Here is a 15,760-nt window from a genome sequence, read left to right on the forward strand (position 1 = left end):
GTAATCGGTGACTTTTGTTGTTGTTGTTTTAAAAAATCTTAGAGGTCAGTAGAACTTCACCTTACATTGTATTTTAATGACATTCAGTAGGAGGCATGTTGAGTTAATTAGTTCCTAAGATACAGAAAGTATGTGTAAGATAGAGAAAATACATACTCAAACTTCTTCCTAGGAGACCAATTCCAAAATAACAAAATATGTAACAAAAATATAGAATGGAAAACTCTGTTCAGCTCAATTTTGGAAGTTCAAAAGTAACTAGCCTAACAAGAGGAGTTGGTGTGTGTGTGTTACTTTCATGTGTCTCATGGGGCAGGCAGTAATGCACAGAAGCTTTAGGAAATGAGAATCCTGTAGGTCATATTCTCAGCGAAGTATACTAGGATGCCATCTGAGGACCATCTCCTGGGCTCACTCATCTTTTTCTCATTCCTGTGATGTCACTTATCCATGGCTTTGGGTAAAAAGAAATACTAAGTGAAGTGTGAAGTGTGCTAGAATAGGAGAGTAAGATCAGCTCTGCAATGAAGTGTCTCGATGGCTACATTCTGCTAGATACTGGGAACTACAAAAGGCATAACATAGAATGTGGTCTTGGCCCTCCAGGAATTTAACATATAGTGTGTTGGTGTGAGATATTTATATAGCATCTATGTTAGCCCATGGTTTCACGCATTTTAGAATTGCCGAATTTTTAGAAATGATAAATGAAAATGTAATGGTAAAGAACTATGTAGGAATATAATTATTTCTCTGTCAGTATTGTCCTGACAGATAAGCTTTTCTCTTGAGAGAACTCTTCCTTACTTAGCCTTTCTGTTTTTCTTTTCTTCATTTTTAATTAAAGCCATGTAAGTAGTGAGATTTCCATTTAGCATTTTAAATCTGGCTAGCAAATGTGCATATATTTAAGCCTTTAAGTGCTCCTGTGATAGATAAATGAGCAGAAATTAAAAGAGCTCTGTAAAGACATATTACTAATATATATATATACATATATGTATATTATAAAAATGCTGCTGCTACAATTGCAGGTCCTTTTGGAATAAATCATGGGATTGAGCTTCATTCAGATGTGGTGGAATATGCCAAGGAAAAATTGGAGAGCTTCATCAAAAATAGTGATAGCTTTGATAAGTAAGTATTCACATCTATAGTTTTGGTTTGAAAGCAGCTGATAAGTAGATATATATGACATGTGTGTTCCTTAGTGCTATTAGTTACTGATCCTGAATTACTCAATTGAATGCAGCAAAAATCAGTGTGGTATAAAATGACTGAAGAAATTAAGTTAGAAAAATTATTTGATACTGTAATTTTTGTTCTATCTAAGCTTATAGTAAATTACAAATAAATAATTTATAATTCTGTATTACCATCACTTTATTAGTGATAGTACTGTTTCATTCATTAGATAGCATACAAGTACTTTTTGGAAAAAGAATGTAAAGATGCTTGGCTTTAGAGAATTCTGGAACTGGTTTTATACCTTTGGAATGGTATTTAAGAGATCTGCCCTCTTTATAAAATAAGGGTGATACTTGTTAGCATACAACGGAGTTTTTAAAAACATTGAATTACCTTGTAATATAGCTAGAGATAATTATGATAGAAATACCTTGATCTATTTTGTGATAGGGGTATGTTTGAGCAATTTCTTTAGAAAACCATGGTTTTGAACTCTTATTTTGCCTCAAAGAAATACTGCACAGACTTTGGTCCTTAGCCTGGTAGGGGAATCTTCTTGGTGTGTAACGTTACCAAAATTCAGCAGCGTCAGAACTATGGGTCCACAGTGTCTTGTGCTAAAATCCATGAACTCTGTGAGATTGTAAAAATTTGACAGCATTTATATCTCTCAACTCATATTTTTAAAGAAAGGAAGTTCTAAAATCTTCAAACACTAGCTTACAACTCAGTCACCTTCTATAGCAAAATTTTAGTACAAAACCAGAGTTCCAACTTGGGCTTTTTGGGAGTGGGTCTTCTTCACTCATCTCTCTACACCCTGGCCATGACCATGGAGTTGAGAAATTGGAGGTCTGAGTCAGAGCTGAGGGTTTTTTCCCAGAGAGTCTTAAGCTTGAGACAGTACCATGAAGAAAGCAGGGAAGACCCTGTGAATGTCTGTTGGAGTGTATTTTCCTTCTTTTCCATTCTCTGCCTTTTCTCTCTCTCCACTTGCTCTTTGCTTTTACTCCCCTTGCCTTTGGCCCCATGTTCTGTCCTCTGGCAAGTGGCACTTGATTGGTTGAAGAACAGAAAACTGCTACAAAATCCTCAGTGTTAGAAAGGGAAGGAGAGGTCTTGTGTGTATAGGTGTGATTGTAATTGGGTTATTAAAGACCTCAGGCAGGCTTGAGAGAGTTGGAAAACGTTCAGGTTTATTTTGTTCTATAATTAATACAGTGTATTTGAGCAAGCTATTTGAATTTTCTGCATCAACTTGCTGAATACCATAATTTATCTTATTTCTGTTTGTCTTTATAAATAGTTAAAATTTAATTCACATTTTACATTTTGAATCATTTTTCAAGTGCTTACCGTGTTGGTTCATTTTCTATTTCCAAGAATAACAAATTGTTTGACAGAAATAAAATAGTTTCTAGCCTGTGTTGTTTTATAAGAACTTGGGATTCAATTTCATCATTCTTTTGTGTCTTGTGTTTCTGATGATTTGTAGTATGTTAAATACTTAAGATATGAAATGGGAATTTTTTATATTGTTTATTAGAGGTATAGAATTTTATTGAATTTATTGAATTCCTATTGTATGTGTTTTGATGTTGAAAGAGTGTACACATAAGGACTTTGTGAATATATTTGAACTTAGAAAATATAAAAGTACTATTAGTAGAAACCATTGTTTAAGGTCTAATTTAAGGTCTATTATATATTAGATAGAAATACATTTCAGGCAGAACACACACAAGGATGAACCTTGAATCACTGAAACACCTTTGTACAAGTATCTCTGGAGCTCAAGTTTATTGCTGAAAAGTGGGCATGGTCCTGGGAAAGAGTAAAATATGTCTTTATTCAAAGAATTTCTATGTTGATGTAATTTAAATATTAAATAATCCCCAATAGAGAAGTTCGAAGACTATATTTGTGTCTCGATTTAAAAAAAATTTTCTGAAATTATTTCTATATAATTGTAAAATGATTAGATTTCCTTGTATTTCTTGAGTTATTCTGTTAAGCAGATTTGTTACTCATAAAATGATGAATCATAAAATATGGTGACATGACTGATATAAATGCTTCTTTATAATTTTCAGTAGTCTTGTCATTTTAGTTAAAATAATTAGGCTTTTTAATGTAGTTCTTTCTGAAGTGTTGCAACTTATTTTTAAAACAGATTGAGACATTGATAAACCAGTCTAAAAAAACTAATTCTGGAAATGTTATCTATTCTGGTTTTCAGTAGTGTTATGAAGTGTTAGTAAAAATTTTCAGATTATAAAAGTATCTTGCATACAAAAAGTAGTAAGTACTGGGAAAATGTTTCATTTCCCATAAGGTAGTGAATGGTTGTAAGCTTAGTAAAGTTGACGTGTAACTCATTGGGGTCCTTTTTTGATCTTTATATTACTTGGTTTTGGTGATAGAAATTCTAAAGATATAATGGTTTTCTTTCTATCTTGTGTTTTGATGATTTCTTCACAATTTTTCTTGATGTTTGTGGGTGATATTTCCATTTATAGTAAATTTTTTGAATTAGAAAAACTTGAGGAGCAAGTCATTTTAAAAATCCCATTTCCAAGCAGTTTCATTATGTTTAATTGTATTATGGTATATCAAAATACATATTTTAATTAACAAAATATAAAGTATCTCTGTTACATTATTTGCTATTTTTGTATTCCTTAGTACCCGATCATCCTTGATTATATGTAATACAGAGAATAGATCGCTAAAACCCAATACTCGACCCAATCTTACGTAACCTGTTTGTTTGGATCTTTTTTATCAGTTCTTTTTTCAAAAGTGTTGTTATGTCACTTACAATTTAAATTGCATCTTATAAATCTGTTGGAAATCATAATGAACTCTAAATGTAGTAGATGGGAAAGAATCTATAAACTATATATATATGTGTGTAATATATATGTGTATATGTGTGTGTGTGTGTGTGTGTGTATATACAGTCACCTTACCATATATATACACACACAAATACATATATGTGTGTGTGTATATATATTACACACATATATACCATATACACACACACAATATGTATATATCACCCACACACACATATAGTGTGTGTGTGTGTGTGTGTGTGTGGTAAGGTGACTATTTAAAAAGTACAAAGGTGTGTTTTATAAAGCAGACTTGGTTCCTGAGTCTTGAAAGTAGCATTTCTTCTTTTAGAAGAAAGAATCTTTGTTGTAATGTATATACTTTAGTTTAGTTTCCATGCCTTACTCTTGTATCAGCAAATGAAATAATTTGGAGAGGTTACTCTGAATTTACTGTATTTGGAGATGGGCAGGAAGGGGGAACTCTCCTATATGGTTTATCCCTTTGTTCTACCTGTGGTATTTCCAGAATTGCTGAAATTCCCTTATAAAACTGACATTTAATTTCAAAGTTCTTCCTAAATATTTGCAAAACTTTAACAGTAAAGGACCAAATAGAAACTATTTTGGGCTTCCTGGGCTCAATGATCCGTGCAGCAGCTGCTCAACTCTGCCATTGTAGTGCAGAAGCAGCCTTAGACACCATGAAAGTGAGTAGGTATGGGGTGTTCTAGTAACACTTTACAGAAAGATGCAACAGGCTGGATTTGGCCTGTCTGCTGCCCCCTGTTCTGCTCTTCACACATACTCTTTAGAGCACCTTTATTTTAGCCCACTCTGATCTAGACAAGTTTTGGGGCCTAGGTTTTAAAGGCTTTTATGAGGGAAGAAGTTTGCAGAATGTCAAATTATCAGTATTTGTGCTTGAACAGTAAGCAAAATAATCTCTCCAGTTACAGGAACGTGGAAGAGTAAGTCAGTTGAAGTAGCCTGAATTGTAAACTTTTATCCCCTAAGTACTTTGCAAATGAGTAGTAATTAGTATAATATTTGTTCATATCAGTAGTCATGTACTTCTATGTGTACATGTACATGAGGTTGACTTAGCTCTCTGGAATGTGTGATTTGGAATGTGCCATTACCTTACAGCAGATGAGTCCTCCTATTTCCCCTCAGTTTCAAGGCTTCTGTAGCTGACTTTGGAAATATTCTAACGTCAGTAGCCAAATGAGTGCAGCATGGTCTGATTTATTTGAAAATTTTCATTCTATTTAAACAAGGAGGATTATTGTTTCTATGTAGTTTGTCATACAATGAGTCATGATAGGAGTACTGAAAAACTAATGAGATAATAAAAAATAATGTGTTGTCTGTTCATTAAGTACCATGTACCATCCATTCTAAGTGCTTAGTCCACAGCCCAGCAGGCAGTATTGGTGTCCACATTGCCGAGGTGGGAAAACCGAGGAGTAGACAGGCTGTGACCTCATTAAGCCAGCCTTCTTATTTAGTTCTGATTTAGCTATGGTGATGTAAACACTGATTTATTCTAATATTTCCTCCGAACAGTAAGCTGCTACCCATGGATTACTATTGAGCAACTGAGCTCCAAATAAAAAAGTTGAAGCAGCATTTACTTTTTCATCATCTACTTCCCTCAGGTTAAAATTAAGGAATGCTGTTAACATGGTTAATTGCACCACAGCTTTTTATTACAAAGCACACCTGCTCTGTTCATTAATAAAACTCCCCTATGGTATGAGTTACTTTTGAGGGCAGAGATGACTGGGAGAGACAATGCAGTCCTCAATTTTAGTTGAGGCATAAGTTTTGTTTTTTGTTTTTGTTTTGAGGCATAAGTTTTAAGTTAAGTGTAGAGTTGGTATTTTAGACTATTTATTTAATTGATTTATGACAGTATCTAGTGGCATAAGTTTATCTTTAATTACAGGTTCATTTTTCATGTGATTTGATTTACATTGGAAAAATTAAATGCTTCCAAATCCTGTCAGCTTTGTCATGGGAGTAGTCTTTAAGAGAATTACAGCATACTTGAAGTAGTTTTGCTATCTGCAAATAGATATTCAACATTATTACAAAACAGTTCTCAGATATTTGAATGGTTTGATATGCCAATAATATTCAGATGGTAGTTTTATAACAGTTATTACAGGTTGTACACCATTTTAAATCATGACAAACATTCAAGTGGTGGTAACAAATGCTTGATAATAGTCATCAGGGCTATATATCAGTTTTGTATTTTAACATCAATGAGAGATGGAATGGGGAAAAGTTGGATGGCTTCAAAATATTTATAGGAGAATAAATCATTGTTGAAATACTGAAGGCTCACTTTTCGGTAATGTACCTGCACATTTCCTATAAAGTGTTCGGAGATTGTTTTTGATTCCATGGATTTTCCTAAAGCTTCATTCAATGGAAGAAAAATATGTGTACTTATTCTTAACATTTTGCTTTAAATAATTCTTGAATTATTCTGAGATGAGTTTGGTGCAGTTGGAAGGGAAAACACTTGAAAAGGTAAAGTCTTTGTTTTTTTGAATTTTACTTTATTCAATAGCTTAATAATTGATTGTAAGTCTTTGAATGGTATAACTGCATTTGGAGATCAAGATATAATGTTTCCCTGGATTTTCTTCCCAGTGGAAAGTGTTGAAGTTTTGTCTTGTTTTGACTGAGTACTCATACCTCTTAAAACCCAAAATGTGTATTTTGACAAAGTGTTTTGAGAAAAAGAGGTTTCTATGATTCATTTGGCAGATTGTTTTGGATGAGATATAAGAACAAGGTAGAATTTTCTCCTATGACCTTGAAATCATTTATTCCATTGGAATAATTGTCTAAACTTTCAATGACAGCATCCTGTGGCACATGATAAACTAGGTGTGCAAATTTTCAGCCCCCACTTCAACAGTGTATTGAAGGGGAATGTTGTTTTTTCTACTCTCAGTCAGCTCCTAGACCTAGACTATCCGTCTAAGAGGGAAGCTGCAGGGCAAGGCTAGGTCACCCTGATCTCCTAGCAGCTTATCAAAAGAATTATATGGGCAAGTTGGCAAGGTCCCTGCTGTGAGGAAATCATCTGTCCATCTCCAGACGAAGATATACCAACACGCACCTATAAAGAAAACCACTGCTAAGGTAAGTGATGAGAATCCCGGTGTTATTTGGGGCAAGTGTTCATGTTGTAAACCAAGATAATATGTGCTCTATATTTTCCGCAATTGATTTTCAGTGTACACTTTAGTAAGAGTGTGCCATATATTTTCCCCTCTGCATAAAAGTCTAAAAACAGTTACTAGATTTTCAGATTTAAATCAGCAAGTGATTATATAAGTCTAATGTGAATCAATCTGTAGTTATTACATGTATTTCAGACTATTTTGTATACAGATAAGTTACATTGTTAGGTATAATTCAGTATAATTTAGGAGTATGAGTCATCTCCATCTGGGAAGTTGTGTTTTAGAAATTTTTTTCAAAGAATAAAAATGATTGCTACTTTTCATTTTACTAACGGACAAAATTTTAACGAATTTTCCTAAATTAAGAAAAAAAATTAGGTCAAGCACGCGTGAATCATACTTTTATGAATACAGTACTAACCACATAGGAAATGCCATTTTGGTATACCTCTTGCTTTCCCACCCACTCAGGTTTTGTATAGTATGTGGTTGATGTGAAAAAATGGAATTTGGATTTTCCTTTTCACTATTTTTAACCTAGATTTTATGTATAGATCTATAAATAGTGTAGTACTATTTTGTAATAAACTGAAAACTTCTGGTTAGTTTATTGCTGAAGTCTTCCAGATTATACACAAGTTGTATTTGTGGTTTAAAACATGTCCTTTGCCTCTGTAGAGGTTTGTGGAAACCTAGGTGAGATGCAGCGTTCAGAAGATAGTGAAAGTCTACGGAAGAAAATGTTTTCTTTCTTTTCCTGTCTACATTGGAAGACTGAGTAGGAATTGTAATTTACTTTGATAACATGGTAGCCATCATCCACGTCTCCAGTCACTTGTTTAGCTCTTTGTAAATATTGGCATGAACATGATCTGACACAGGTAGGACCATATCCATAAACATTGCCCTAAGCATTTTTAAATCATAGACTTTCTCAAAAAATATTCTTAGCCTTAGAAACGATATGGGTTTATTTATGTGAAATGCTATTATAAAAATAAGCCATAGTTTTAATATTAGAATACCAAATGTCTAAGTAAGACCCTCAACTATGTACCTAGTTAGAAATACTAAAGCTCATCTCTAAGTCCTTTATTAGAAAAGATAATCCATTACCCATTTATTTTTTATGTGTGTGTGTGTGTGTGTAATTGCAATTTGAGGATTTTTTTGTGTTCTTTACTGATGTGAAGGATTCATTTATTACTGGTAGAAAAGATCAAGCCATAATTACAAAAAGGAATCCCCAGATAAGACAGTCTCTGGTAGATGTTTTTCTTAATAACCACTAAATTGGTAGTGTTAGAGTTTTTTTGTGATGTGTTTGGCATGTGAATTTTCTGTGTTCTAGATGTTTTAGTGCCAACATTTAAAAATATACAGTGTTCTCCCCAGTGTTACTTTTGTCCCTGCAGTTTTACTATTTTGTATTTAGAAATAGTCCAATACTTTGGAACATCTCAAGTTTGATTAACCTTTCAGGTTTGAGTATTCTGTTAAAGGAAATTAATTTGACTATGGTAAATGAAAGTGTAAAGATCCCATATGTATTTGTTAGAAATATATGTTCCATTTGGATTAGTAGAATTTGATAGATTTAGAGATCTGATTTTCAGTATAATGATCCTTTGTATTACTCCCTAAGTGGAAGCAAATGTACTTGTTTTAATCTGTATTACAGGGGAAGAAAGCATTAATTTGTTTCCTAAAATTATGGTGGCTTATTTAAGATCTTCAGAAAGGCCCCCCAAAAGTGCCTTTCAGTTATAGAACAGTTGATTTATTCATTAAAGACAAAGGTTTTTGTGGTTTTTTTTTTAATTATTTGAGTTTTGCTTTTTTAATTATTTTGAGAAAAACTGTATTCTGTAGCATAAGGTTATGGCTTTCTATAGCGATTAATTTAGTAAAACAAGAACCATCATATTGATATAGAAAGTGCCATAGGCATATATTTTTCCTGTAACTTTCTGGGCAAGTTTCTCTTCTAGCCCTGAGCTTTTTTTTTTGGGGGGGGGGTTCATGTTCAAAGTTGGCAGGTGGAAAAGTTGACAAAACATATGTTTTTTATATGGTTTACTCAGTAAATACACTTTGAGGACTGTAATAGGTAATGGAGATACATTTTAAAATTACAGAAGAAATACTCACAGAAGTAACAGGAAAACCAGGAGAATGTTTCAAAGGGTAGATTGTCTTAAGGAGAAAGTATTTGAAGCTCTTAGTTACAAGTGATAGATAAGTAGAAGGGTATTTGTTTAGTATCTTCAGTTTATGTGGCTGTTGAAATATGCACAAACACACACATTCTCACACACTCACCCACCCCTATACACATAAATATAAAAGAAGTATTGAGTTATTTTATATTTATTTTGGACTAAATCTTTGAAGTCCCATGTGAATTTTATCCTTAAAGTACATTTCGATTTGGACTGGCTGCATTTTAAAGGCTCAGTATCCACATGTGGCTAGTGACTACCATCTTGGCTACCATGTACCTCTAGATTGACCTGTCTCATCTTTCAGATCTTGACATTTCTCAGGGAAACTTTCTCTGGTTCCATAGATCTGTCCATTTCCTTTCGTCCTCAGTTTTATGGAATCCTATTCCTTTCCTTTAGATAAAGCATTTATCATAGTTGTAAATCTTTATTACTGTGATTCTTCGATGTTCATCTCTTCAACTAGATGTAGGCATGATTGTTTCTCATTGTCTTTTCAATCTTTACACAAAACGGATGCTCAGTAAATAATATTTCACTTAGCAAATTGTACTTATTAATAGTATAAGGAAATTTGACCAGAATCACACATTTGGTTTCAAAATCAGGCACTGAATTCTTTCTAATTAATTTTTTGGGATGAAGACATAAAAAATATCACTTATCTGAGAAGTGGTTTTAATTATAAGTTGTTTACTTGCAGTGATATTGTCCTAGGTAATAGTTCTCTAAGCTCTCTTTTATTTTTAGTAGGTAGAAAGCTATTAAAACCATAAATGTATTTTTGAGTTTATTTAACAGACTTAATAAAGAGGTTTTAATAATTTAATTTTTAAAATATAAATTCCCGAGGAGTCAAGATGGTGGAGAAGTAGCAGGCCGAGACTACTTCAGCTAGCCGGAGATCAGCTAGATAGCTTATCTAAAGATTAAAATATAAATTCCCTGCTCATATTCATCCTGAAAATAAGACTAACTTAAATTATTATAAAATTAAATTAATTAAGATGAATTTTTAAAAGAATAAATATTTTTAGATAGACTTCATTGAAAATAGTCTAACTTTCTCATTTTAAAGAATTCTTATTGTGAGTTTGGTGGAAATGATTAAACCACATGATTCACGTTATCCTGTTAGTTAAAAGTCAAGAAATTGTATTTTGGCCATATTTTAGACAATCATAAGTTGTACCATAGTCTTGAGTTTAAAAGGAATTTAAGCATGGTCCCCAACGTAAGTTAGGTTTACACTTCCTATGTACTATGCAAATAGAATGAGGTACTGTTAAGTAGAGTTGGGTAAGATTCATTTCTAAAACTAATATTTGAACTGTATCTTGAAGGGATAGTAGGCATTTATCAAGGGAAGAGGAGAAGGAAGTGTATTTCAGTCAAAGGAACAGCATATACACAGATACAGGGTTTCAAAACATTTTGGAATAGTTCCACTAAACAAGTGGGAGCACACACAATTGACCCTTTAACAACATGGGTTTAAACTGTGTAGAATGGCTTAAATGCAGATTTTGTTATGGTATATTATGATAAATATGTTTTCTTCTATTAATATTTTCTTTAGCTTACTTTATTGTAAGAATATAGCATACAATACATGTAACAAACAAAGTATGTGTTAGTCAACTGTTTATGTTACCAGTAAGGCTTCTCAACAGGTTATTAGTAGTTATGTTTTTTGGGAGTCTTAAGTTATACTCAGATGTTTGAGGAAGGAGGTTAGCACCCCTAATGTCTGCCTTGTTCAAAGGCCAACTGTATTCAGTCTGGCTACAGCATAGTATTGGCTGGGGACAGTGTGTGGGGAAGGCAGGGCCAGGAAATGAATCTGGCACAACAATTTGATGTTAAGGTCATAAAGAGTCCCATGTGGTACTGTATGGGAATTTGACCCTATACTGTGCAATAGGGAGCAAAATGATGGAAGAGTCCTAAAAAGTGTGAGCAGAAAGGGGATAGTTACAGTGAAAGAAATAATTGGACATGGACTACCTTAGTGTGGGGGGTGTGGAAAAGAGAGTAAACACTGATGACTCATGCCACCCCAACCTCACACCCCTTCCCCCACTACCCTTGGCCCCTCCACTAAGAAGACAGGATACTGAAGACAAGGCATAATTCTGGTAAATTCCTCTTTAAATATTAATGAAGATAATGTCTCTGTGTTTTAGTGAATTTTAATGGAAACTTGTGTAATAAATCTATTAATTACCAAAGGAATAGGATATGTTTTACAAAGTAGAAATGGTTATGATTCAGTCAGTGTCATTTTTCACTACATGCTGAAACTTGTAACGTAAATCATTTCATTCTCAAATAATAGCCTGATTTTGCTGTGTGGTCATATTAACTTTAATCAACTTAAAAGTAAAAGGATATTCCATGAATTAGTTTTTTTTAAAAGATGACATGTTTTATTAGTGCATTGGGGTTTTAATTAAATTTGTTATATGTTAGAAACTGTTTTCCGAATTGTTAAAATTTAAGGACTAAAGTAGAAGTCTAAATAGGGTAGTTTGTAAAAGCATAACTACATACCATGAACCAACACTGTAACCAAAACAAGTGGCCTGGATAAGATGCCTTTGCTTTGAAACTGTATCTCCTTCTGTTGCATTGGGAGATCACAGGGGCCAAAGCAGCAGTAACATCTGTAACAATACTGTAACATAGCCCTACTAAAATCTATTAGGAAAATCTCCCTAATCTTAGTGGTTGCTAAGGTGTGTGGTCAGGGCATTGGTGTCTTTTCCTAACAAAGCTTTCCACTGTTAGCCATAGCAAAAATAATCAGAGATAAATACTGCATGAGCTCTTCCCATTGCCACTGACCCGTCAGCTTTTTTTGGAAAGAGCAGTGAAAGGTGAACCTTTTCTTGTTTGCTTGACCCTTGTGATTCTCATCCTTAGTATATATCATTTGTGGCACATCACAAGAGTGGTATCCTGAGGGGCTTTTCATTATGTTCATTTTTTAAAAAGATTTTATTTATTTATTTGACAGAGAGAGAGAGAGAGAGAGAGCACAAGCAGAGGGAACGGGAGAGGGAGAAGCAGTCTCCCTGCTGAGCAGGGAGCCCGATGCGAGGCTCAATCCCAGGACCCTGGCATAATGACCTGAGCTGAAGGCAGAGTCTTAACCAACTGAGCCATCCAGGCGCCCCTGATTATGTTCATTTTTTTAAGCCCTAAGTGAGGGTTCACTGTGGCAAAAAAATAGATCAATGCTTTGAAAACATGCACTATATCATTGATGATAAAACAATATATTTGACTAGTTAAACTTCATAAATATGATATTTAAATAAAATTTCATAATGATATTTTATCCTAAAATTAATTTTGGTAACTTCACTATTTCAAAGAACTGAATTATGATATTTAAATAAAATTTCATAATGATATTTTATCCTAAAATTAATTTTGGTAACTTCACTATTTCAAAGAACTGAATTATGTTAAAATTTTTTAGATCTGATCTTTGTTTAAATGAATTAAAATAGATTTGTTTTTTCATGCAGATTTGAGTTCTGTGAACCTGCATTTGTGGTTGGTAATTGCCTCCAGATAGCATCTGACAGTCATCAGTATGATCGAATTTACTGTGGAGCTGGTGTCCAGAAAGACCATGAAAACTACATGAAAATATTACTGAAAGTTGGAGGCATTTTAGTCATGCCTATAGAAGATCAGGTAACTTCTTCTGTCCTTTGCTTAAACACAGTAGTTTAGTATGGGAAATAAAATCAGTGAAAATTGGTTGTAATTTTAGACAAGTACACTTTATAGATCTATATATAGTAAAAAAAAAAATACAAAAACCTTGAAATGGATTCTTAATTATGGAACCAAAGAAAATACAGAAGAAATCCTTTATACTAGGATTTGAAGAGATTGGTCTTTTCACCAGAGCTTAGCCACTACCTGTGTGGTGGTTGCCGAGTTGCTTCCTAACTACAGTTTCTTTACCTGGGGCTTTTTAATTAAATGTGATGGTCTCTACTAACTGCTCAGTTTCCAACATTCTTTAGTTCTTTAAACATATAAAAAGAAAATCTATTTTGGATTTGGTTTGTACTGCTTAAATCCATTAAAGAAACAGATAAGTTTTTAAATCTTCATTTAATACTAGATAGACTTATTTGAAAATATTTTTCAGCAGTTTGCCTGCCCTGGTTTAGAATTACTAGGTATATTAAATGTATGAAATACTGATGTATTCAGAAAATGGGTGGATCTTTCAAAAGGAAATTACTTAATGTATGAAAATACATTTCAAAAAATCTTTAATATTCGTATTAACCTAAGTTTGAGATGTTTAAAATGCCCTGTGTTTTATACAGTAGAAGATAAATTTTATAAGACAACTGGGACCTTGCTGGATTATTTTGGAGTTTATAATCCTAGGAGGAGTCCCTTAACATCACAGCATATTATTTGCAGTTCAGTAGATTTCATCATTACCCTGCACTGTGCTCTGTAGCAAATTATTTGTCAGTTATTAAAAAGACATAATAAAAACATTCATTAAAAAGCATTTTTAGAAAAATGTTACTTGAATGCTTCCACAGTTGAGACTCCCAGATGAGCAATCTTCTGTTTTCTCTTAAAGATATATTTTCAAATACTTAAGATATGGCTTCCCATTGGTATTTTATTAAATACTAATTATATACTATTATGCTAATGTCAAATACAATGCACTGATTTTTATAATAGAAATTGAAGATATTAATTCAACTTGATCAAGCCGTGTAACTGAGCTAATATTTTTTTCCAAGGACTGGGGATGGGTTTTTGCCAGGTAGGTAAAACTTCTAATCCTTTTGTGATTAATTACATTATTTATGAAATACTAATTTGGGATTAAAATTAGAATCTGCATTGTATTACTATAATGGAGCACCACCATGAAATTGAGTCTTTGGTACACTAATCAGAACATGGTTTGGGGGTGCCTGGGTGGCTCAGTCAGTTAGGCAGCTGCCTTCAGCTCCGGTCATGATTCCAGGGTCCTGGGATCAAGCCCCATATTGGGCTCTTTGCTCAGCAGAGAGCCTGCTTCTGTCTCTTTCTCTGCCTGCTGCTCTGCTTACTTGTACCCTCTTTCTGTCTCTCTGTCAAATAAATAAAATCTTAAAAAAAACAAAACATGGTTTTATTAGCATAGTGCTTTAACCAAGCAACAGAACCTATGTGAGACCTATATTTTGGGAGCCACTAGCAGGTGTGGATTGGAATAAGACCTCTAAAAGCGGGACACCTGGGTGGCTCAGTTGGTTAAGCAGCTGCCTTCAGCTTGGGTCATGATCCCAGTGTCCTGGGATCGAGTCCCACATTGGGCTCCTTGCTTGGCGGGGAGCCTGCTTCTCCCTCTGCCTCTACCTGCCACTCTGTCTGCCTGTGCTCGCTCTTGCTCCTCTCTCTCTGACAAATAAATAAATAAAATCTTTAAAAAAAAAAAAAAAAAGACCTCTAAAAGCTATTGGATCCCAAATACAGCATGATGAGTCACTTGACTATATTTGGATATTTTATTTACATGGACTAATCTTTTCTTGAGTTGCAAATATTTGTCATTCCTTCTGTATTACTTCCTGGTAAGTATTGAAATGAAAGTAATTTGGTTGCATTCAAATAGAAATGATTATAGCAACCACAGGGGCATTTATTCCATTAAAACAAAATTGTGACTGTAAGGTGATCACATTTCTAGGATTAAGCTATTCTGTTTCTGTTTTTCCCTCTAAATAGTTAACACAAATTATGCGAACTGGACAAAATACTTGGGAAAGTAAAAATATCCTTGCTGTTTCATTTGCTCCACTTGTGCAACCAAGTAAGAATGATAATGGCAAACCAGATTCTGTAGGACTCCGTAAGTAACTGTTGGTCCTTTCCGATTGAAATGTGACTTAGATTGTTCAACTCTTATGTTTGGGATTTAATGGACTACGTAATTATGAAGAATTAAATAAATAGGCAGTAATATATTCAGTAGATTTAACTTTTTTGTGGAGGTGGGTTAAAGCCCCTACCTTGCACCAGATGCTGTTAGCTGCCTTCAGGGACATATGAAGAGAAGGGGCAGGTCAAAGAAAACATGAATTTATTAACTATAATTGTGAATTTACTACGTATATTAAATTTGTTGGCATTTTCTATACAGAAGGACAGCAAATGAAAAAGCCTTTGTGAGCTGAAAAATGCTTGGTTGTCCAAAACCAGAAATAAGTTTCAGGGTAGTTGAAGCTAATTGGTTAGAGTGTAGAAGGTATATTAT

General features: G+C 33.7%; 1 protein-coding gene across 5 annotated transcripts in view; it reads left to right on the plus strand.

Moving 5' to 3' along the window:
- The window catches only part of PCMTD1 (protein-L-isoaspartate (D-aspartate) O-methyltransferase domain containing 1), a 65,592-nt gene that overhangs the window by 39,412 nt on the left and 10,420 nt on the right, over nucleotides 1-15,760 (plus strand). For 2 of the 5 annotated variants that reach the window (XM_059166469.1, XM_059166470.1), the window contains 3 exons: nucleotides 1,035-1,137; nucleotides 12,999-13,170; nucleotides 15,232-15,355. In XM_059166469.1, coding sequence (XP_059022452.1) covers nucleotides 1,035-1,137; nucleotides 12,999-13,170; nucleotides 15,232-15,355 — 399 coding nt within the window. Of the gene's footprint in view, nucleotides 1-1,034; nucleotides 1,138-7,002; nucleotides 7,194-7,915; nucleotides 8,119-12,998; nucleotides 13,171-15,231; nucleotides 15,356-15,760 lie in introns of all 5 variants that reach the window. The other 3 variants (XM_059166471.1, XM_059166472.1, XM_059166473.1) reach the window with 3 other exon arrangements.

This window comes from Mustela lutreola, chromosome 3, assembly GCF_030435805.1.
Source record: "Mustela lutreola isolate mMusLut2 chromosome 3, mMusLut2.pri, whole genome shotgun sequence".
Classification (NCBI taxonomy): Eukaryota; Metazoa; Chordata; class Mammalia; order Carnivora; family Mustelidae; genus Mustela; species Mustela lutreola.